Source organism: Alosa alosa, chromosome 17 (genome assembly GCF_017589495.1).
Source record: "Alosa alosa isolate M-15738 ecotype Scorff River chromosome 17, AALO_Geno_1.1, whole genome shotgun sequence".
NCBI classification, from domain to species: domain Eukaryota; kingdom Metazoa; phylum Chordata; class Actinopteri; order Clupeiformes; family Clupeidae; genus Alosa; species Alosa alosa.
The window spans coordinates 16078929-16099803 of record NC_063205.1 but is presented as its reverse complement, the minus strand read 5'-3'; the positions used below and the strand labels follow the sequence as shown (position 1 = coordinate 16099803).

The 20875-nt window shown below is 43.1% G+C and overlaps 2 protein-coding genes across 4 annotated transcripts in view; one reads left to right on the top strand and one right to left on the bottom strand.

Annotated features, from left to right (window-relative positions):
• rerg (RAS-like, estrogen-regulated, growth inhibitor) overlaps nucleotides 1-5766 on the bottom strand; it is a 33248-nt gene extending 27482 nt beyond the window's left edge. Inside the window, exons 1-2 of one of the 2 annotated variants that reach the window (XM_048268022.1) lie at nucleotides 5565-5766; nucleotides 1106-1299 (exon numbers count right to left, since the gene is read on the bottom strand). In XM_048268022.1, the coding sequence (XP_048123979.1) occupies nucleotides 1106-1166 (61 nt within the window). In that variant the 5' untranslated portion in view covers nucleotides 1167-1299; nucleotides 5565-5766. The remainder of the gene's footprint in view (nucleotides 1-1105; nucleotides 1300-5564) is intronic. The other variant, XM_048268021.1, reaches the window with a different exon arrangement.
• A 4117-nt stretch (nucleotides 5767-9883) lies between these two features.
• Nucleotides 9884-20875, top strand: part of ptpro (protein tyrosine phosphatase receptor type O) — a 57464-nt gene continuing 46472 nt past the window's right edge. For both annotated transcript variants that reach the window (XM_048267986.1, XM_048267985.1), the window contains exon 1: nucleotides 9884-10326. In XM_048267986.1, coding sequence (XP_048123943.1) covers nucleotides 10279-10326 — 48 coding nt within the window. In that variant the 5' untranslated portion in view covers nucleotides 9884-10278. The remainder of the gene's footprint in view (nucleotides 10327-20875) is intronic.

Sequence of the window (20875 nt, the reverse complement as noted above, 5' to 3'; positions counted from 1 at the left end):
CATATTGCTACTCTGCCATATTGTGAGAACAATAATGAGGAAATGTGTGAAGAAAGCTGTAGACAAACACCGCTATCAAAATCTGGCAAGGCGCTATAACAAAGCAACTGATGACTCTCACACTGAATGTGCACTAGGTGTGAATCTGGGGAAACTGCCAACGTACTGCATAGGTTAATGGTTGACATCAATATGACAAGTGTGTTCACACTCTCTCATGCTTAACACGACACATAATACGCAGCCTTTCATCTGCACGGTTTGACCTTTTTACTGGACGTGTATGCTTTGTTTTGTCAGTCACACACTCCCCTGGTGTGTGTCCATCAGTAGATGGCCAGAGGAATAAATCCACATATACACATATACACACTTGAAAGGCAAAGCCATACGCTAGAATAACTGCTAAACACAATGGACAAATGTAAACATAGCCAAGTGGCTCGTTTGGTTAATGTCCAGGCACACACAGATTTACAATGTGTTAATGTTTAGATGGCTCCATATTTTTACTGGTTTTGTGTGCTCCAAGTTGTCTGACTTATTTAATGGATGGATGGATGAGTGTGGATGACTGAACAGATGGACAGAATGATGCAGAAATGACCTACCACATCTACAAGACAAAGTGGAAGAACAAAGGACAGGCACATACATGGCTTTATATGGGTGGGTGAGTGAGTGAGTGAATGAATGAATGAATAAATGAATGAATGAATGAATGAATGAATGAATAAATCAATCAATCAATCAATTAATAAATTAATCAATCAATGATATTAGAGTGATTGTCCGTTTTCATTTCAGTGTCCATGTTAAGATGTTTGAGCTTTCACATCGCCTCTATGAAGCATATGTCTCAGGTGCAGCACGAGCCACACTGCAACCGTGCACCAGCTAGAGAACTGAAGTGGAGCCTGATTTTCTCACGAGAGGAAGGCGTGTCTGAAGTGGACCTGTGTATAGATACAATGAGCTGCCCCGCATCAGAGTCGTCCCATGTGCAAATACACACCCGCAACGGAACGGAGACAGAACGCACTTGTCAAACATCTGGAACACACACACACACACACACACACACACACACACACTGTGGCCTCACCTGACTTGCCCACGCCGGCTCGGCCGAACACAGCCAACTTCACCTCTGGGCTCTTTGCCATGGCAGCCTGCCACCAAAACACCAAATGAGCCAATCACAGTGCTGACTAGTTCCCTCCCTCTGCAACACGACGGTGGCAATGGCAGTCCGGCCTCAGTAGCTCATCCTGGATTCAGCTCACGGTTGCAGGACTGCTGAAATAAAACACACACACACACACACACACACACACACACACACACACACACACACACACACACATACAAAAACAGCAGGTTATATGTCATCATAAAAGCTATCATAATGCACATACACAATAATTTCCTTTTTCCCACACTGGCCAGAGCCCAATTGTCTCTCACTGGTGGCCCTGCTCCCTGGTGCATCAAAAATCCCCAGCAATGTTTTCCCCTGTAGACACACATTTGTTATCATTTGCTATGAGCAATGGCTGTGTCGAAACTGTCAAGGACACGACGCAAATTGATTCAGGGGTGCCCATGGAAGAGTCACTCAGATACATGGAGAACAAGAAACGCATGAAACATTCAACACGTCTAAACACGGCAAAGTTACACAATGGAAACCAATTAGCCGCGAGGTAATTGCTGCAGGTCTGGGCCGAGTGCTGGAAAGTGACGTATAATAGTATCTGTGGGCTTTCATATCTTGTTGAGGAGCCAAAGGTTTAGAGAAACCAGGGGCCCTGGATCCATGACAGCCTCCCACCTGTCAGCCGCTAATATAGGGATAGACGAGCCAGCGAGAAGAGCATTCGACGTTGCCAATGGTGATGGCAGCATTAGAGATGTGACTCACACACTCTCATCCCTAGTGGCTGGCTGTTAGCAGAAATCAGTACCATGTGTCTCTGGGTCTGTGTGTGTGTGTGTGTGTGTGTGTGTAAATGCTTTTAGGAGTGTGTGTGTGTGTATACATGCTTGTAGGAGTGTGTGTGTATGTGTGTGTGTGTATGAATGCTTTAGTGTGTGTGTGTGTTTGTCTGTGTGTGTGTGTGTGTGTGTGTGTGTGTGTGTGTGTGTACTGTATATGCTTGTAGGTGTGTGTGTTTATGTGTGTGTGTGTGTGTGTGTGTGTGTGTGTGTGTATGCTTGTAGGAGTGTGTTTGTTTGTATGTGAGAGAGAGAGAGAGAAAGATAACTATTCTGCCTGGCTGTGCATTTGAGTGGGTGGACCCTCTGTTGAATTATTCATTAATAAATAAGGAGCACATCGCTAACACTGTGCTTTAAACAGACCACCACCTCTGGGCTAATCAGCCTTGGCATGACCAGCCAATTTCAGGTGGGTGCTACCCTACGCCAACTACGCTCCCATCGGGGCCTTATAGCTTCTGATTACTAATGGCATATTACAGATGAATAAAAGGACAATATTCAGCAATATTCATACCTGAATGAATGAGAGAAAAGAAAGAAAGTGTGTGTTTGGTTGCTTGTGTGTGTGTGTGTGTGTGTGTGTGTGTGTGTGTGAGTGAGAGAGAGAGAGAGAGAGAGACAGAGAGAGAGAGAGCAGAGGAAAAGATTACACTGTATCTTTGACTTTACAAGATTCATACATACTGATTAGGCTGAATCACTGTGTACTAAATAACGGTACTAAATAGGTATAATAGTATTAACTATCGGTGATTCATCGCAAAAATCTTTGCTCCCTGAAATCTAAATGGATGAAAACTGGTATTAATATTCATCAACTTGCTAGGGGGAGCAGTGGGGTATGATGAGATGGCGTGTTCATCGGAATTAAATTGCACAGAATTGGCCACAGATGTCATGCAGAAGAGTCATCTATTCAATTCAAAATTCAATGCAATTTCCCTGGCATCGTGCAAAGTCATTTCATGTCATTCTTTTTTCTTGCAGAGGGGCCACTCTGGCTAAGCTGATGATATTACATTTAAAATGTATTTACTGGAAAGACACATATTGACACACAAAGTCTCACTCCTCCTCGAGGACTCGAACATACACACTCGAGACTCCCGCACACACACACACAGACACACACACACACACACACACACACACACACACACACGTCTTCCCTTGCCTCCCTCAAGTCCATCCAAAGAGCTCACTAGAGTGTCATCACCCTCCCACCACCATAAACAACAGACAGCCTTGACACTTCTGTGTTGGTGCCAGGCATTGGCCATATCCCTCCAGAGCCCCAAATGCCATCTCACTCCAAGCCCACACGTCTATCAGCGTGCTGTGGGCTACGCTGCATCTGACACTCGAAGGGGGCACTTGTGCACCACGAGGGCCCTGCTGATGATACCCGCCTGCCCACCCTCCCCCCAGACTTAAGTGGCACATAAACACTTCAGCCCCTGGTTGTCAGTGCCACAGAAGCCTGCCCATGCCTCTCGATCATGCGCCCTAAGTGCCCACCATCTTCCAGCGAGCCTTCCTGACCCATCGACAGGTAGCTGTAGATGGTTAGATGGACTGTAGCCCACTTTAGGGTAGCTATAGGAGCACCCTGACCTTCACCAGGCTTTAGTGACTTGACCATGTCTAACAACCAGCTTCCAAAACATGCAATAGCGTGCACTTATAAATCACAATTATCTCTTGTCATGTGTTGCTTGAATGATGGAGAGCAACCAGTGTGACAGGTCAAAGCTGCCTGACCACACACACACACACACAAACACACACAAGCCCTGGTCTATGCCCGGATTGCTCCGTGTCAGTTTGGTGTCTTGTCTTCCTCCCAAGTTTCTGCTTTGTGTGATGGCTGGCTGTGGTTTACAAAAGTGATGGATTGAGTTAAGTGGCTGTAAAGTGCAGTGGAACTAGACAGTGAAAAATTGAACAAATTGGGAGGTGAACAGGAGATACGCTCACTGGCAAATCTTGTTTTGGATCAGGTTGAGTAGAGTACAGCTGTGCTTACACATTGTGTTTTGCCAAAGTTTATAACTCACTGGCAACTACAAGTAGGCCTACTCACAGTAGATCAACATAGGCCTACACATGGAAATCCACAGCATTCTGATAAATAGTGAACATTTAATAAGAAGCATTTGTGTAAAAGCCACTATGGACATGTACATTTGCGCAGAGTGGAAATTATGACCATGTCTAGTGCGTGGATGTTAGTCTGGGATTGTTTGCAGGAGGCTGTAACCTAGTCGTCAAAGCACAAGCAGAGGGAGGCGCGCGGTGGTTGAAGAATTACAAGCCTTCGAGTTCCGAGCGCAGGGTGGAGACCCATCGCCGCATGCTAAAATAGTGACGGTTAAAAAAGTCTGTCAAAAGAAAGACTGCAGCTTCTCCGTACCATTTGTTCACATCCTGCTGAGTTGCAAATCATGTGACTGGAAAACTGACTGAAACGCGGGGGTTATATATCTCAACCAATTAGGCTACTTCGACATCAAAATCTCATTATGAAATGGTGCGCAAACTTCAGTCCGGCTCCTAAAACATTCATGCCAACGTCATTGTCCTTGGTTACGGTCTTCCCCATGCAAGATCTGGTTTGTTATATCACAGCTTTCAGTCTGCCTCTCGAGCTAGCCAACTTGAATTTAGATTACGGCCACCGTTTCCTATCGGTCAATAAGGCAGGAAGATGTGATTAGTGACAGGAGAAAGTTGAGAGTTGGCACGACACAACACGGGAAGTCGGTTTATCAATCATAGCCAAGTCTTAATAGACAACACAAAATAGAGAAAGCATCCCATTTGCATGTGGAACTTTTGGTAGGCTCATATTTGGTGAGTATAGATTGGCAGTCAGTTGGAAACTATTTTACCTCTGTTTTAAAGGGACATTCATTGAAGTAGGCAAAAAAACGATGGTGAATAGTGCGCTCGTTTTACTAAATAGTGCGCTCATTTGACTAAATTGTGCTCTCGTTTTAATTGAATAAAACAAGGGCACGGTGCATCATTTACTAAAACGAGCACACAATTTAGCAAAACAATCACACTTAAACGAGCGCACAATTTACTGAGATGAGAGCACAATCAGATGAGAGTAAAATGTAACCAGGGCACTTTTTTTTTTTTAAATGAGCACACATAGTTTAGTATTCTCTCGATATACAAAACATAATATGTTATATTTCTATAATACACCTCCCGGGCTCCGTATTCCTACGTCATAATTCTTTACAGAATAGGCTGCCACTAGAAAGTATAGTAAATGTCGTCATATTGTGCCAAAGAGATGCAATTGACCCATTACATGCACCCTTGTGAGTAAGAATGGAAACAGGCAGAGTAACACAATATGCAAACGTGTACGTGTGTACTTGTGTCATCATGTCAGTTGAAGAGAACAGTCCTGTCGTAGCCTACAGATCTCATTCATTTTATTTCATGAAACATACTGTGATAAATAAACTTGCTCCTACAAATGTTCACCTCGATGTTAATCAACTAAACAATAGCCAAACACAAGCCATAGAACATCAACTCACCTAAGGGCTAGTGGATCGAAGTTCGCAAATGACCGCGTTTGGATTCTATACAATACTATACACCTCATTAATGTTTTAGCTGGTTGACCTTCCAGATGTTCGAAGCACCTCTGCCTGTTGTCCGATCAAAACAGACCAAGTAGTCACACACGCTGTGTCAATGGATCTTGCCGAGTTTGGTCTGCCGCAATATACGGACCGGAGTCGCACTAAAGCGCTTTTTAAAGGTGGATGCTCGTGGAGGGGACACGGGCGCGCTGCATGCCATTGCAGTTAGACGTCACCAAAGGGTAACTGAGGCCCTCTGTCGTAAGTGAGAGGAGATGCATGTAAAACATGTAAAATAATCTGAAGAAATAAAACAATTGGTTCCTAAACAGCCTGTATAAACCATTCTGGAACAGTCACCAATGCACCATTGTTTCTGATTATCTCTGTACGTTTTCATTTGCCTATTCTCGAGGAATCCATGTAAGACCTGAATTATAATGGTCATTTACTTCAACCACTGGAGACACTGATCGTCTGGATGATTTAGGCTGATCATGTATGCGCAACTACTTTTCTTTTTCGCAAATTAATTGTACTGGCCAGTGGTCACTGCACTTTCGTAGCCTATAAAATCCATCTGTGTATGCAATGTTACAATACTCCACTGCGTGGCAGTGTAATCCACATAATCTGATTCGTTTTGGCCAGATGCTTAGAAATATTCTGGTAGTAAACTTACATTTTTGGACAACTACATTAATCACTTTTCTGAACCCCAAAGTAGTCCTGCGATCAAAGTGAAGTTGCACCAACAATTAGACCTCATAAATCTAAATATGTGAGGGGAATATAAACTTTGAATTTCTGTGACATCCCTCAGAACGTCACAAAGAAAAGATTAAATTCACTTTGAATATTAATTTCTTTAAGTTTAAGGTCCTGTCACCATATTCAACTACTGCATAATGATTTTTTATGCAGTCCCTAGGTCATAAACAAAGTAACAGCTAATAATAGTATCTAAATTATACCTTGTGTTGTATCATAACCTGCTTTAAACATGCACATACCCAGCTTCAAAGACAACCCAAGAAAAATGTAAACTAGAAGCGTATGTAAAAATGTTGCATTTTTAAGACCTGTATTATTTTGATTTTATCCATGTGTCCTGATCTTTAGAGATGAAACGACAATTTCCCACATTATTAACACTGCATAAAAATAGTTCTACCACTTCATCTTCCATATTGCCCCCCCCCCTCTCTCTCTCTCTATCTGACATAGTCTGCCAGCTTCTCCAAGGGAAGCCTTTGTCCACATTCCATCAGACTGGTGATGCAGAGGGCCATCACTGACAGCCAATGGCAGACCAGTTTTCATCCGTAGAAGGTGACAGCTTGCCCTATGATTGGTTAGCCCTGGTCAATCGTCTCTGTTGCTGGTGTGTGTATGTGTGTGTGTGTGTGTGTGTGTGTGTGTGTGTGTGTGTGTGTGTGGTGTGGAGGGGTGGGGTGGGGGGGTGGCTTTGTGCAGCCGGCTCCTGCCTCCCTGGACTCAGGCTTGTCCAGCGAGCAGAGTGGAACGGCCCATGATGTCGTGCCCCATGAATGAGATCTACGTGATGTGAAAGAAAGAGGATCACAACACAGGGCTTAGGCTTATGGCTACACACGAGCAGAACTAGGTCTTTGTTTAATATAATTAACGAGAACCCTCTTGTGTACATGACATGTTAGAAGTGAATGTTGACTGTTATTTGAGTTGTATTTTGGTAGCACCAAAACGGGTCTCTTGCCTTCAGCTTTGTGATAGAAGTGTTCATGAAATATCCGGGGGCATAGAAAGGGATTAGGCACAGTTATACTCTACTCTGAATGAGGGACACAGACCATGATTAATATCAGTGGTATGCAATGGGAAGTTAGAAGATGTGGCTTATGTGATTTAACCACAACCTGGACTTAGATTTTGAAGCTCTGAGAGCATGCGTGGTACAGACTTTTGATTAAAGGTATGTCATATGGGAGGATTTCTTGTTTATGATAGAAAAAAGCAGCTTTATTAGAGGGGATGCATCCCCTCTATTGAAATCCGGAGACTTCTTCTTATTATTTTTCTTTTTACCTTTTTGTGCGCGCTATTCAGCCCAAACCGCTTAACGTACAAATTTGGTTGAAGCACCGTTCCGTAGATCTTCCAAGGCTTTACCGTCCTATCCGTTTTTCATTTTTGAGAAGTTTAGATATTTGTAATTAAAAGTGTATTTTCCCCCCATAGACTTGAATGGGGGCTGTGATGTCATAATAGAGCTAGCTGCGCTCGTTAAGTAGTTCTCAGAGCAGTTCCCAGGCTAATCAGAACACTGGCACAGGTGTCACCTGTGAGGAGTTCAACTGTCTTAGCTTCTAAGCATACAATCTAGCTCTACCTGAACTACACATCCTGTTAAAGTGTTTCCTGTGTGTCAAAATAAAAGTCCCAGCCATATCTCATGCATTCAGCATTATATCTCCAGAACGGCTTGACGTACATGCTTCAAATTTGGTACAGAGTGTTTTATGGACTCAAAGATGAAGTGAGTTGAAGTTGGAGGTTGAAGGTCAAATGTCAAGGTCAAAAACACCTTGAGTATGATATCTCAAGAATGCCATGTCACACAAGATTCAAATTTGGTTACTTAAAAAGCACCTTTGCAGGTATCACAATTACCCTACCAACCAGCTAGCAGCAAGCTCAACAGCCCCACCAACACCCTAACCAGCAGACTGCATCCCCTCGTGTAATTCCTCGGAATTGCATGTCTAGTCTGTCTTTGTTTCTGTGTTTGCAAGTACTGTCCCTCCCTACCCAGGCAAATCTGTGTGCTTTCTATCGCATATAGTACATAAGATCTACAGATCGGTTGAAATGAAGTTCAGACCAAACTAAAATACACAACAATTCAACAACACAAAAATATGAACTGGTCAAAAGTACATCTTCATACTGTCAGAGAATGTGTGGACCCCAGTTGATGCATTCATGTGACCATTAATGCAATTCTAAGAATACATTTATTATTTATCTTTTAATATTTTATAAGGCCTATTATCATTTTAAATACAACAAAAACAACTACCAGTATGCCAAACAGTTAGCCTAGAAATCTAGACGCACCCAGCGGCAGCAAATTACATTTGCTTCCAGGGCTACCAAACAGTGTATTATGCCAATGAAATGAAATGAACTGACACTGCAAAGAGTAACAAAGTGGATGGATGGATGTCTGGATGTCATAAGCCTACAGGCAAGGAGGGCACCAAAAGCAAAGTCATTCCTTGTTGCTAAGTGACACAAAGTCCCCAATTCATACTAACAACTATTCTTTGTAGCCTATCTGAAACATAGCCCCAAGGATTTTTTTAAAAACATTAAAAAAAAAGTCATGAAAAGTTCCATGTACATTTGAGTTACAATCCCTGGCCTTGTTAATCCGAAGACCAGATACTTTCGACCACTTGTTCTCGGAAACATAAAGATTTTGTTTATTTAAAAAAAAAAGCAATGCTGATGCTGGTAGTGACAATCCCTGGCCTTCCAAATCCGAAAGCCCAGATATTTTCAACCAATTGTTGCCAGGAGGCCTCTTGATCTGAACGTATTTTGATCCACAAGAGAGGCGGTAATGATTGAACAGATTACTCTTCATCCATGCTTTCACTGTTTGTTTTTTTTTACTCAGCGATGGGAAACAAACAAAGAGATACAATCCTCAACGATTCTCATAGTAGCCCAGGCATTTTCATAACCCCCAACCCCACACCAAGAAGCTCACCCACATTAGTCACTAATCCTGACCATATGGAAAAGTTCTGTTGTGTTTAGATCAGAGGATTTGAAATACATTTTCCAGTGGATTAGGAAATCCATATGTGAAGTGTTTTTGTGTTTGTTTTGTTGAGGTTGTTGTTGTTACAGTAGCCTAGCCTGTGTGACACTCATACAGTCGCCTAAAGACTAAATCTAGATCTAACTCACGTTCACTTTTTATCTCATGATGATGACAAATAAACAATTATGAAGTAGGCCTAGGCCTACACAAAGTTTAAAACTGTGCTGCCTTGGACTTTTATGACGTTGGGTAGGCGGTATGACCATATATAGCCAATTTTTTTGGATATTTAAACATAATCTTATTAGCGCACCATGCAGTCAGAAATTCGTTTCACTGAAGGCATTCAGCAGCATCAGGGAAGGTTGAGATTCCCCGCCGCTCGGCCGTCCAATGACTGGCTCCTCTGTCCTCGCCTCCCCGGGTTAGCAGGGCGGGGCGTTGAAGGAGCCTCGGCTTCCATGCATGTGTGTACACTCGTTCCGACAACGACGGGCAATGTCGCCGTCTCGCCATCTATCTCGCCGACCGGTCGCGGATGCTAAAAGCTCGAAAGACAAACCAAACGTCTCTCTCAACTGATGGCCTATACCCGAACTCCCTGACACCGGCACATCGCCAGGGAAGCACGGGCATCTGTGAACTGATAGGTGAAGCACAAGGGAGTAGATTGTAGAGACCATTGTGCGCCTGGGGTCGGTCGGGGGAGAGAGAGACCGAAAGAAGCGCCAGCGGTCTGATGCTGCAGAAAATTCGCCATTGTTTGGACAAGCAAGCCAGCGATAGCGTCTAGAAGCAAAGCAAACTCTTCTGCCCCATCCTTTCATCTGCCAGGGGTTTAACATCTCAACAATGGCTCCATCGTTGACCTACGCGATATATCTTCTTTTGAGCATCCAGGTAGGTCTGCTATCCTATTTGGAAAGCCTTTTAACATGTCTGTAGGGAGACCATATGTTCTATGTGTCTGGTCGATTACACTGTGCATGACCGTTTGTGTCTAGACTTCGCGGAATATAACTGAACCAGCCTCAAAATCGGTTGCTGAATGGCAGAGGAAAGTGACATTTCTCTCTGAGGATGTTGAATGTATTGTCTCCGTGTAGATAACACACGCTGGCATGCAAAGTCGCTTTCGCTGCCGCTGAGCATTTCTTATGGCAAAATTGGGTCATTCGGCTGAACCTATCTGTCGTGATTCCACTGCTGTTTTCATCACTAGGTTTGGGATCTTTTCATGCATGAAAAAGAAACACAAGCATTTGCCTTCTACTGAATGCACAATTTTGCCATATTAAGAACTTAGTCTGTCGGATTTTCTTCAAAATACTGAAGTAATTGACACCTGCCGGTGCCTCTGCAAATTCCATCAAACTAGAAACGTTGGACAATGGGCCTATAGTGTGCTATAGGATAGGAGTCCTATCTCTCTCCTCCACAACTTTTCACACTACAGAAGTGTGAATGCTATCATGCTTTCAACGCCACTGAAATTCTGTCATAAAAAATCCCATTAGGTAGTCTGCAACAATTAAAGATACATTTGTTTCCTCCTGTCAATGAAGGAAGGCCAGGGTAAAGCCAGACTATTCCCTTAGAAATCAATAGCAAGCCAAGCTAAAACGTTCATCCATTAGGCCTGCTCAAAGCTGAGTATGTTATAATGCTGCCTCCATCAGGCCATATTCTACAATGAACACAAACCTACTCTTTAAGATTTCCTTGAATCTCAGGTAAGCAAAACTTGTGAGGGTAATCATTTTTACACAGTCCTTCTCTCTACCAGTGCATTTGTTAATGCATTTATAGGCTTAAGCTATAGGCATATAGCCTATTATGTTGTACAATATTTTACAAAGTTGTTTTGCCTGGTCTATTTGTGTTATTGTAGTTGGCATTTTATTATTAACATCTTATTACACAGTCAATGTCAAACTTATTTAGAACATGAAGCAGGCTCATGTAGCCTAGAGCTTCTTTCAGTAGTTCTGTGTTTGTAGGATGCTTTTCCTAATGTATTGTTCAGAAACCAGAGGGTGCAATAGGAAGTATTGCAAATGACTGTTTCCATGCCAACAAACTGTCGACAAACTACCAAAGGATATCACATCTGCATGCAACAGAACATCATTCAGATAACTGCTGAGATCATATAATATTTAGATGCGATTTAAGTTTACCAAAGGACTCCCACAAATGTTGAGATTATGAATGTTGTATTATGTATTATGAATGTCTGCAATGGCATGAAGAGGATATATATATAAAAAAACAGAAACTAAATCACTGACATAAACACTAATAAAAAACATAGACTCATGGTTACAAATGAAGCTGAATCCAACAAGCTACCAGCAGCAAGTTACAGGTTAGCCAGGAACTTGACATAATTAAATTATCTGCTGTGAAGATTGATTGCCTGCTTAATATGCTTTGGGGGGTGGGAGAGTGAGGCTTTAGGGCAGATGGAACCTGTTTCTCTATGTCCACGCTAGCAAGCACTTCCTCCTCTACCCACATCCCCCCTCGCTGTGGTGACATCACCACTTAGAGCGCTGCAGTCACACCTGAGCCTGTAACCATAGCAATGGAAGCGGATGGAGTGACTGGAGCTCTGACAGTTGCATATCCACCGAAGCTCTCACATCTGAAAGGGAAATAGTGCCCCCTCCAATTCTTTTTCTGTTTTTTGTTTTCTTGTGTTTCATTAGTGTTGTTCAATGTGCAGGTTCTCAATGGTGCTGGTGCTTGGTAGTCTATATTTCAGTTAGGCTACCTTTTCTGATTTGCTGACACAGTAAGCATTAAACTCATATTAATCCTTATCTTATACGATACGCTAACAAAGCCATCTATCTGAATTATGGATTTTTATTTCCATTTCTTGAATTTTGATGAACTGATAAAAGGATTATAGCCTAAATGAATCTCAGTTCCCACTAAACATGTTATTCTTCCTTTTTAAAAAATACTTGGAATGTAAAATCCTGAATTGAACTGAAACACAGGCAGTGCATTTAAACAGCATTCATGAGGGGCAGCTCAGCCCATTTGCTGCTACTGACTGTCAACACATTGCCATTTCAGTGACATAAAAATGATAACTGTTGTGATGAAAGGTGCTGCAGCACACACAGGTGTTATTGGGGTGAAAAAGCATGTCAGAGAGAGAGAGAGAGAAAGAGAGCATCCAACCTCTGTCTTAAGATCTTTCATGCTAGAGAAATTAAAAAATTAAGACATCCGAGGCACTCAAGAAGGATATATATAAAAAAAATATATATTTTCTTATTTGGCTACTTAAACTTGCCCAAACAGACCTGTTTTTTTCTGACATGCAAGAGAAATGTTTGCAGTGGTGTTGCGTTATAGAGGCCATGCAGTGGCCTAGTTGCCCTGCGTTGTGTAATTTTCAGGAGCAGGTAGTCCTGTCCTGTCCAGATGTCACTTGATTTGGGTGAAATTCACCAGCTGTGGTGCATGACCATGCTGACTGTATGCACGCCCATGTATGCAAAGCTCCATATTGTTTCAATGTCATTTTTTTTTTCTGTGAGGGCTTTAGCAGCCAAACTACACTTTCACATCAAATTGCTACTCCCCAGAGGTGGGTGGAGGTGGATGTACTGCTACAGTAATCGTGTTTCTGGCGAAGATAATATGAGCTGCTAATTGCTGCTTGAAGCTGAAAGCAATCAGATGTGCAAGTGAGTTCAATATAATGTCAAGGAACGTTATATAATGTAAAGTGTGGAGACTTAGAAGACCAGTATAATATTCTCATTGTCTCGTCTTTGGGCAAGACGTTGACATGGACAAACAGCGCCCTCCACAATTATTGTCACACCTAGTAAAGATGAGTAAAAAGTGTTATATTCATCTCAAACTGAAAAAATGAGAAAAATCCAAACTTTAGTTTAAGTAAATTGTTAAAGTAAATTCTCAGAATAAATTTGCTTCCCTTCAAGGTTGACTTTTTCCTTTTTCCTTGAATTGTTTTCAGTGTGAGACTTCATTGTGATAAATTACTAAATGGATATATTGTATATATATATACATATTGTATATATATATATATATATATATATATATATATATATATACCTGGATATATTGGATATACTTTTTAATGCATTTTTGCCTTATGGACTGAGCACCAGACAGACTGTCATATGACCAATGGGACAAGACGACAGTGTATTGTTCTGTTCCAAATTGGATGGTATAAATCCTTTTCAGAAGAAATGGAAAGTTTGGAATTGATCTTGGTTGCTTATGATTGCTACGAGGCAGAAACAATGATAGCATCTTTACCACACAAGATTCATTTTTGCAGTAGATCATTTGGGAAAACTAACCCCTAGTTCTACAGTTGGTTGTTGAAAGATGCTGTTGAAAGGTTACTCCTGTAAGCTCAGGATGTATACATGTCACCCCCCTCCTTTCTCTGTCTACACACACACACACACACACACACAAAACACACACACACACACACACACACACATACACACACACACACACAATTCATGGCTCCCAAAAGCGATGCAATTCCAGGATCTCGGCCTCTGAAAGATTAGCAAAAACCCATCCATGTTTGACCAAGATGGGTGAGAATGGGCGTGGAAAATGGGCACAGGGACAGCACCCCCAAGGAGCTTAAAATATTGCGATGGTGACCGTCTCCTTGATTAATTTATAGGAGTCGGCCGCTCAACCGCAGTGGCTTTTCTTATTGTTCTCATTATTTCAGGCGAGCCAAATCTCATTTTCAACATGCATTTCCCTCTAAATTCATCCTCTGATAGCATCTTTGTAATAAGGTTATATAATGAATGGTCCCTCTATTTTTGGCTGGCACATATATTGCTAATGTGCCTCCAAGTGCCACGTAATATAGATTCTGCCGTTGCGAGCTGAAACGACTGATCATTTTTAATCTCCTCCTCCGCCGTATAAGACAGGACTCCATTAACTTCAGTTAGAACAAAGGGCAGTGTCTTTTGAAGAATTCAGAGGAGAAGATGAAGTTTTGCTGAAGATCGCATCTGGCATATCCTATATAGTGCAGATTATATACAGTATCTATATAGCAGACATCACTCAATTTATGGATATATCTAACTATATCTGTTGCATCCTTCTATAAGACTCAGCACACATAAGCTCACCCACTGCTTTAAAATGGATTGAGACAAAAGTGTGATATAAATTGCAATAACCCACAATCTATGGCCTTGATGATGATGATGATGATGATGATGATGATGGTAATGATGATATTTATTGGAAATGCAGTCATATTTATGGAAATGATGTAATGCCTAATGTCAAGTGAAAGTAGACTGTATGGCAACACAGGTCATCTGCTCTTTGTGTAGCTCCATAGTTGAGTGTTACACTGATTACTATAAATGTTTCCCTACTATAAATGTGTCCCTTGTGTCCCTATGTGATTTGTATTTGACATCAGTGCTCCATGCCATGAAAAAAAATAGATCTGGTCCCTATATTTCATTTAGTCTCCCATTCAGGCCTGTCACATTATCAATTAAGTGCAGGCTCGTCATGGCAGTTTAGGCTAATAAAGATCTGATTAGCTTTTTATCTGTGCTCATTAGCTCACTGCGCCACCCCTGAATGCAGGGTCTGAACACATAGAGAGAGAGAGAGAGAGAGAGAGAGAGAGAGAGAGAAATAAAGTGCATCAAAGATCAGATGCACTGTAGCTCCGGCAGCAGGCGCCTTTACCCATTCCTTTTGAACTTGTTCTCTACTATTTGAAGATGCTCGTTTCGTGAGAGCATATTTAAAAAAAGAAAAGGGGGAATGAAGATGTGTGATGAGATGTTTGAGTTGATGTTGAAGTCTGAGCGACATTATCAAATAGTGTCAGCTATGCAATGATATCATGAATTACCCATCCTCATTGCCCATGTTTTATTCCAGTGTTATTGTACTCAGACTGTTTTTGTTTGATATCAATGCATGTCACAGTCAACAAAATCACTTGATAAATAGGCATAAGCAAGAAGTGGCTACATGGGTGACGGTAGTTGATGAACATTAGCATACATCATTTGTACCCCTAATGCACCACTTATTCAGAAAAAAAATATCTTGTCAATCAAGGAATCCCTTATCTGGCTTCAATTGCGTTTTGGCTAGTATAGGTTATATAGGTTCTTTCGCACTTTATTATAAGCAAAACTTGGGATTTTTGGGTTTCGTTTGTTCATTTGGCCAAATAATGAGAATGAAGGAAAGAGAGGAGAGGGAGGAAAAACATTTACTTTCACTTGCACTACAAGCACCAACATCAACCTCTCAGAGACTTGAATGGTCTCTGGATTGTGATTGAGATCGTAGAGATCAGTAAAGCGATCATAAAATCTCATAAACATCTCTTCAGTAATGGGATTGCAGTCAAAAGTCAACTACATGGGCTCTATTGCTATTATCTTCTAGCTTCTGTACTTCTGTTGCCTCTCTAAACCCTTTCATGTTGCACAGGAGAAATACAATAGTATCTTTGCACCATATCTCCTGATATTTCACACTCCTAAAGTCATAAGGATTATGGGGTTTACTATGAATGGTAGAAGCGATGAGTTTTTGATATGTAATGGTTCCTTTGTTTTTTTGTGAAACTGAATGTTATGTGGATGGTAATATAGCTGTTTTGCAAAGAGGCCACGTTATGATTGCACAATTCAATGTTCGATCTACAAAGAAGTTATCTTTTTTATTTTACTGCAAATTAAGTTGGACACCTGTATTGTTTGCCTACAAAGTAGTATCCGGTTCTGCTCCCACCTGCTTAAATGCCCTCATACAGGCATATGCTACCTCCGACCATTGCGTTTCTCAGACAAACAACATCTAGCTCTGCCACCTATACGCTCAGGCCAATCCAAACTTTTCTCATCTGTTGTTCTTCGTTGGTGGAACACGCTACCAGTTCCTACTAGAGCAGGGACATCCCTCTCCATCTTCAAAAAAACTCCTGAAGATCCAGCTCTTCAGAGAATATCTCCTCTTGTAGCACTACTTACAACTAGCCTTGCTAATTCTAGCACTTATCACCTGACTAGAACTGACACTTGACTATAAAAACAGCACTCACTGTTTGTTCTTATTGTACCCTATTTTAAATTGTTTCAAATTGTTCTAGAGAATTGTTGGAAGAATTGTTTTAAAAAGCTTTAAACTGTTTACCATGTTGTAAGTCACTTCGGTTAAAAATGCGCCAGCCAAATATCATGTAATGTAATGTAATGTATGGGGTGAAAGATTATGCACTGATTATGTGATGGTATGTGAAGAGTTAGCGTGATTAAATGCACTAGTGCTTGAGACAGTACGATAGAAACATTAAGAATGGTAACTTCAGTGCACCAAACAATTTGGCTGGGACCTTTCCTTTGCCCCCTTACCCATCTCCCAGAAGGGCAGCGCCCATTGAGCTGGTTTTGGCCTGTCTCCTCTCATTACGCCACAGTCGCCCTGATGGGACCTGGCAAATGCAGCATGGATTTGAGCACAGAGCTCCCAAATAATACTGGTGGGAGAGTGTGTGTGTTTTTTTTTTTTTTTCAACCCCACCCACACACACACACCCCCACACGCACACACATTTCAGTTACTGGATATGACGGTGCAGCAGAAAATGAGGTTCATTAGACGGATAAACAGGCCTCATAGCCAAGTGTGTTGGTGACATAGGGGACCCATTCAGTGTGAGAAGACCCTCCACAGGCTCCAGATGAAATGATTCGGGCTGATAAGCAACTAACCGAACCACAGAGGCCCATTGTCAGCGCATGTAATATCCGTTATGCAACGTCCTAATTGCTCTAATATTGGTTTTTCAACACATCCTCACAACCCAGAAGTCGTGGCCTGTACAGACCTAGTTTACGAGGTGAAAAAAACCCTTCTTACTCACTGTAGTTACAGATACTCCGAGAGGAACGAGGCAATGCATTATGTCAACATCTCATTGTAAAGTCTTCTGGATCTCGGCAGGTGTTCCCTGGAGTGTGTTGCTGCTAGCCTCGCTTCAGTGTGGTAAAGACACTGTGTTTTTATAAACCCCCCTTCATTTGCTGCCGCTGTCTGCTCTGCCCAACCCCCCCCCCAACCCACCCCACCCCTACCCCACCCCCCGGGGAGGCTTAGCAGCACAGATGTGTACGGGGGAGTCACACAGCACACAACATCACTTTGCTTATGACAGTGGATGCTCTGCAGACAGGCAATTTGGGTACCTAAGAGACGTAGAAAGACCCAGACAGATATGTGGTTGGTCCATTTGTGTCTGTATGTGTCTGAGTGGCTCTGTCCTTAAGTGTGTGTATGTGTGTGTGTGTGCATTTTTCAATATTGCCCTGTAGCCATCCCCTCTCCGCCTCTTTCTCATTGTCAAGAAGTGTCCCAGAGAAGAGGAAGACTGTCGAGAAAATGTCGAAAGCAGAACTGCTGACCCGAGTCTGTTGTCAATCAAGGCCATTCTCCTTGAGAGGCCCATCGATTTGGCCAATGGCGTCCTGTCAAGAGGAGGAAGTAGGCTTTTCTATAGTCCAAACAGAGGGATTTATGAGCTGACTCCCATCCCATTCCATCCCATCCTGTCCTGTCCTCTCCTCCCTGCCCAGACCACAAGTGTTAATTGAATCCGAGAGGGAGGAGGCAGTGATGAGTTTGCAAAAGGAGCCATTGTTGTTTCCGCCATTCACTTTGGCAGCAGGCGGCTGGGCGTCCCACAGTGAAGGCTTATTGTGTTTTTTTTCAGTGTGAGTGTGTCTGTGTGTGTGTGTGTGTGTGTGTGTTGTTGGTCGTGGGGGTGTTGGGGAGCAGGTTGTTTGCCTGGCTCAGTCCAACTGTCAACACAGAGAGCGTTGTACATTCCTCTGTGTTTTCTTTTAATTATGCACTGCAGGGTCCTCAACCTAGCATCAGCACAACTTCCCCTCATGCAATTCGAATATCTTATAGGCAGGCAGGCGGGCAGGCACCCAACCTTGGTGCCTGAGTCTTGACTCTGACAGCCCCCTCCCTTTAATTGTGAAATGGCTGCCGTGTCTTCATTACAGGCACCCTGATTTTTGTTGTCTCTGCACACAGGCAGCGGAAGAATGCGCTTGATTTGTGTGTATTTTGTTGTTGTTGTTTTGAGGATTGGAAAAAAGGGCAGTCATTTAACACATACTCAAACACAGACACACAAAACACACACACACACAAACACACACACACACACACACACACACACACACACACACACACACACACACACACACAAACCCAGGCTCCCCACAATAGTAGTGAATGTGGGTTTTCTGCCTTCACCAAAAAACTGACTGTAGGGATAATGTGTCAGTTCATGGATGTTGACTATCTCTTGATGTGGTGTCTTGTAGCTAGGTCTGTGGTTCTTTAACGCCGCATTTGATAAAAAAAAATGTTATTCCCCTTTTTCTAAATTTGATTGTTGAAATGCATGTGATTCTGTATTATGCTGTGTATGGCTTTGATTCGCTCTGATGCCAGTTGCCGTGTTAGTTGGATGTATCACATCAAGACACTGGCATCCTCCTGAGTCGGTTGAGATTTCTCAGCTTTGTGTCCTTTGCTGCGGTGCCAACTGGCACGGTTGCCTGGCAATGAATAATGCTGCAAGAAAACTATGGCGATCGCGCAGAAAGCCGTAGCGCTGCATGCAGGCGGAGAAAACCATGTCACCGAGACAAAAGTGGCACCGGGCCCCTGGATAGGCACAGTGGAGAATGAGCAAAGCCACAAAGATGATCAAGTATTTGCATAGTAACTGTTGGTCTGCTTTCTTTGTGGTGTTTCTGTGTGTTTTATCTAGCCCAATTGCTTCAGCAAGCAGGTGTGTGTTCATTTCTGTGTGTGTGTGTGTGTTTGGGGGAGGGGGGGTATGTTTACGTGTGTGTGTGTACACTACACACACAGACCTCAAACAACAAAAGGAGAGAGCCCAGGCAACAAAACAGTAGTGTTTGCTTGTCGGCTCGTAATTTGCGCTGATTAAACACTACTAGCATGGCCGCATGTGTAGGCTAGCGTGGGCGCATGTGTGGGAGCTAGATGTGGAAGCCCTGATTTATCTCCGTCACCACAGAGACCTCTTGGCCTAATCTGCGACACCCAAAAGTGTGGCCCAGCGGCACAGATTACGGCACCAATGATTAGTGCACTTTCACTTTTTTTTTGTGCGGATTAACGTACGCGTTGGATAATCCCTGACAGAGCCTCTCATCTGCCCACACAGCTTTTTGTGTGTGCGGGTGTGTGTGTGTGTGTGTGTGTGTGAGAGTGTTGTTGAGTGTTTGTTGTTTTTTGGCATTTTTTTTTTTTTGGGATGCAAAAGAATCTCACAGGAAGTGGCGAATTGCAAATTCTGTCCATGCAGGGAGGGTTCTTTAGGCTGAGCCGCCACTTCGCACACTTCCCACAAAGGGACTCTCAGAGGGAAGAGGGAGAAGCCAAGTCGTACTATGGAGAGGGAATCTAGTCAATGTCAAGCATTGATGGAGGGGATGGCAGAGAATGAGAGAGAGGAAGGAGAGAGTGAGAGAGAGAGAGAGAGAGAGAGAGAGAGAGAGGAAGGAGAGAGAGAAGAGGGAGAGAGAGAGATGGACTGAGAGAGTGGGAGATGGAGTGAAAGAGAGATGTCTAAAGCTTTAGGAGAGAATGAGAAGAGAGAGTGAGAAAGATGGAGTGAGTGAGAGAGAGAGTGACAGGAGAGAGCGAAAGAGAGAGAGAGAGAGAGAGGCGTCTAAAGCTTTAGGAGGGGGGGTTCTCATTCATAGGCTAATGCCTTCTCTGCTGCCATGTCTCTTGTCCGGCTGGAAGTTGTCAAAAGGCCTCCAACAGGGGCTTGGTAGGGGGGGCAGGGGGGTGTTCCGCTGAGGTGGCTTATCCTCTGCCTCCATCTCTCCTCAATCTGAGAGGGCACCAGTGGTGTGTGTGTGTGTGTGTGTGGGGTGCTCAGAGAAGAATATAGTTTGCATGATAATATTGGCAGCTGTCTGTGGGTGACACCCTTCATCCGTGGCTGCGTGACCCCCCCCATTCTTTTACTCAAACAGAGGTCAGACCCCTTGTTTCATCACCCGTCCCACCACTGTGTGCATGCATTTATGTGAGCGAGAGAGATGGAGTGTGTGTGTGTGTGTGTGTGTGTGTGTGTGTGTGTGTGTGTGTGTGTGTGTTTACATGCCAAACGGATGCCAGCGTCCTTTGCCTGGATTATGTGTGTCCAATGCTCAAAGTGTTCAGACAATGCTGCCTTTCACCTTGGGCAGAGGAGAGGGGTTGAATGTGCGTGTGTGTGTGTGCGTGTGTGTGTGTGTGTGTGTGTGTGTGTGGGGGGAGTGAAGGGTTCCACTGCTTCAGGGGGTGTCACACTTTAGAAGATCAT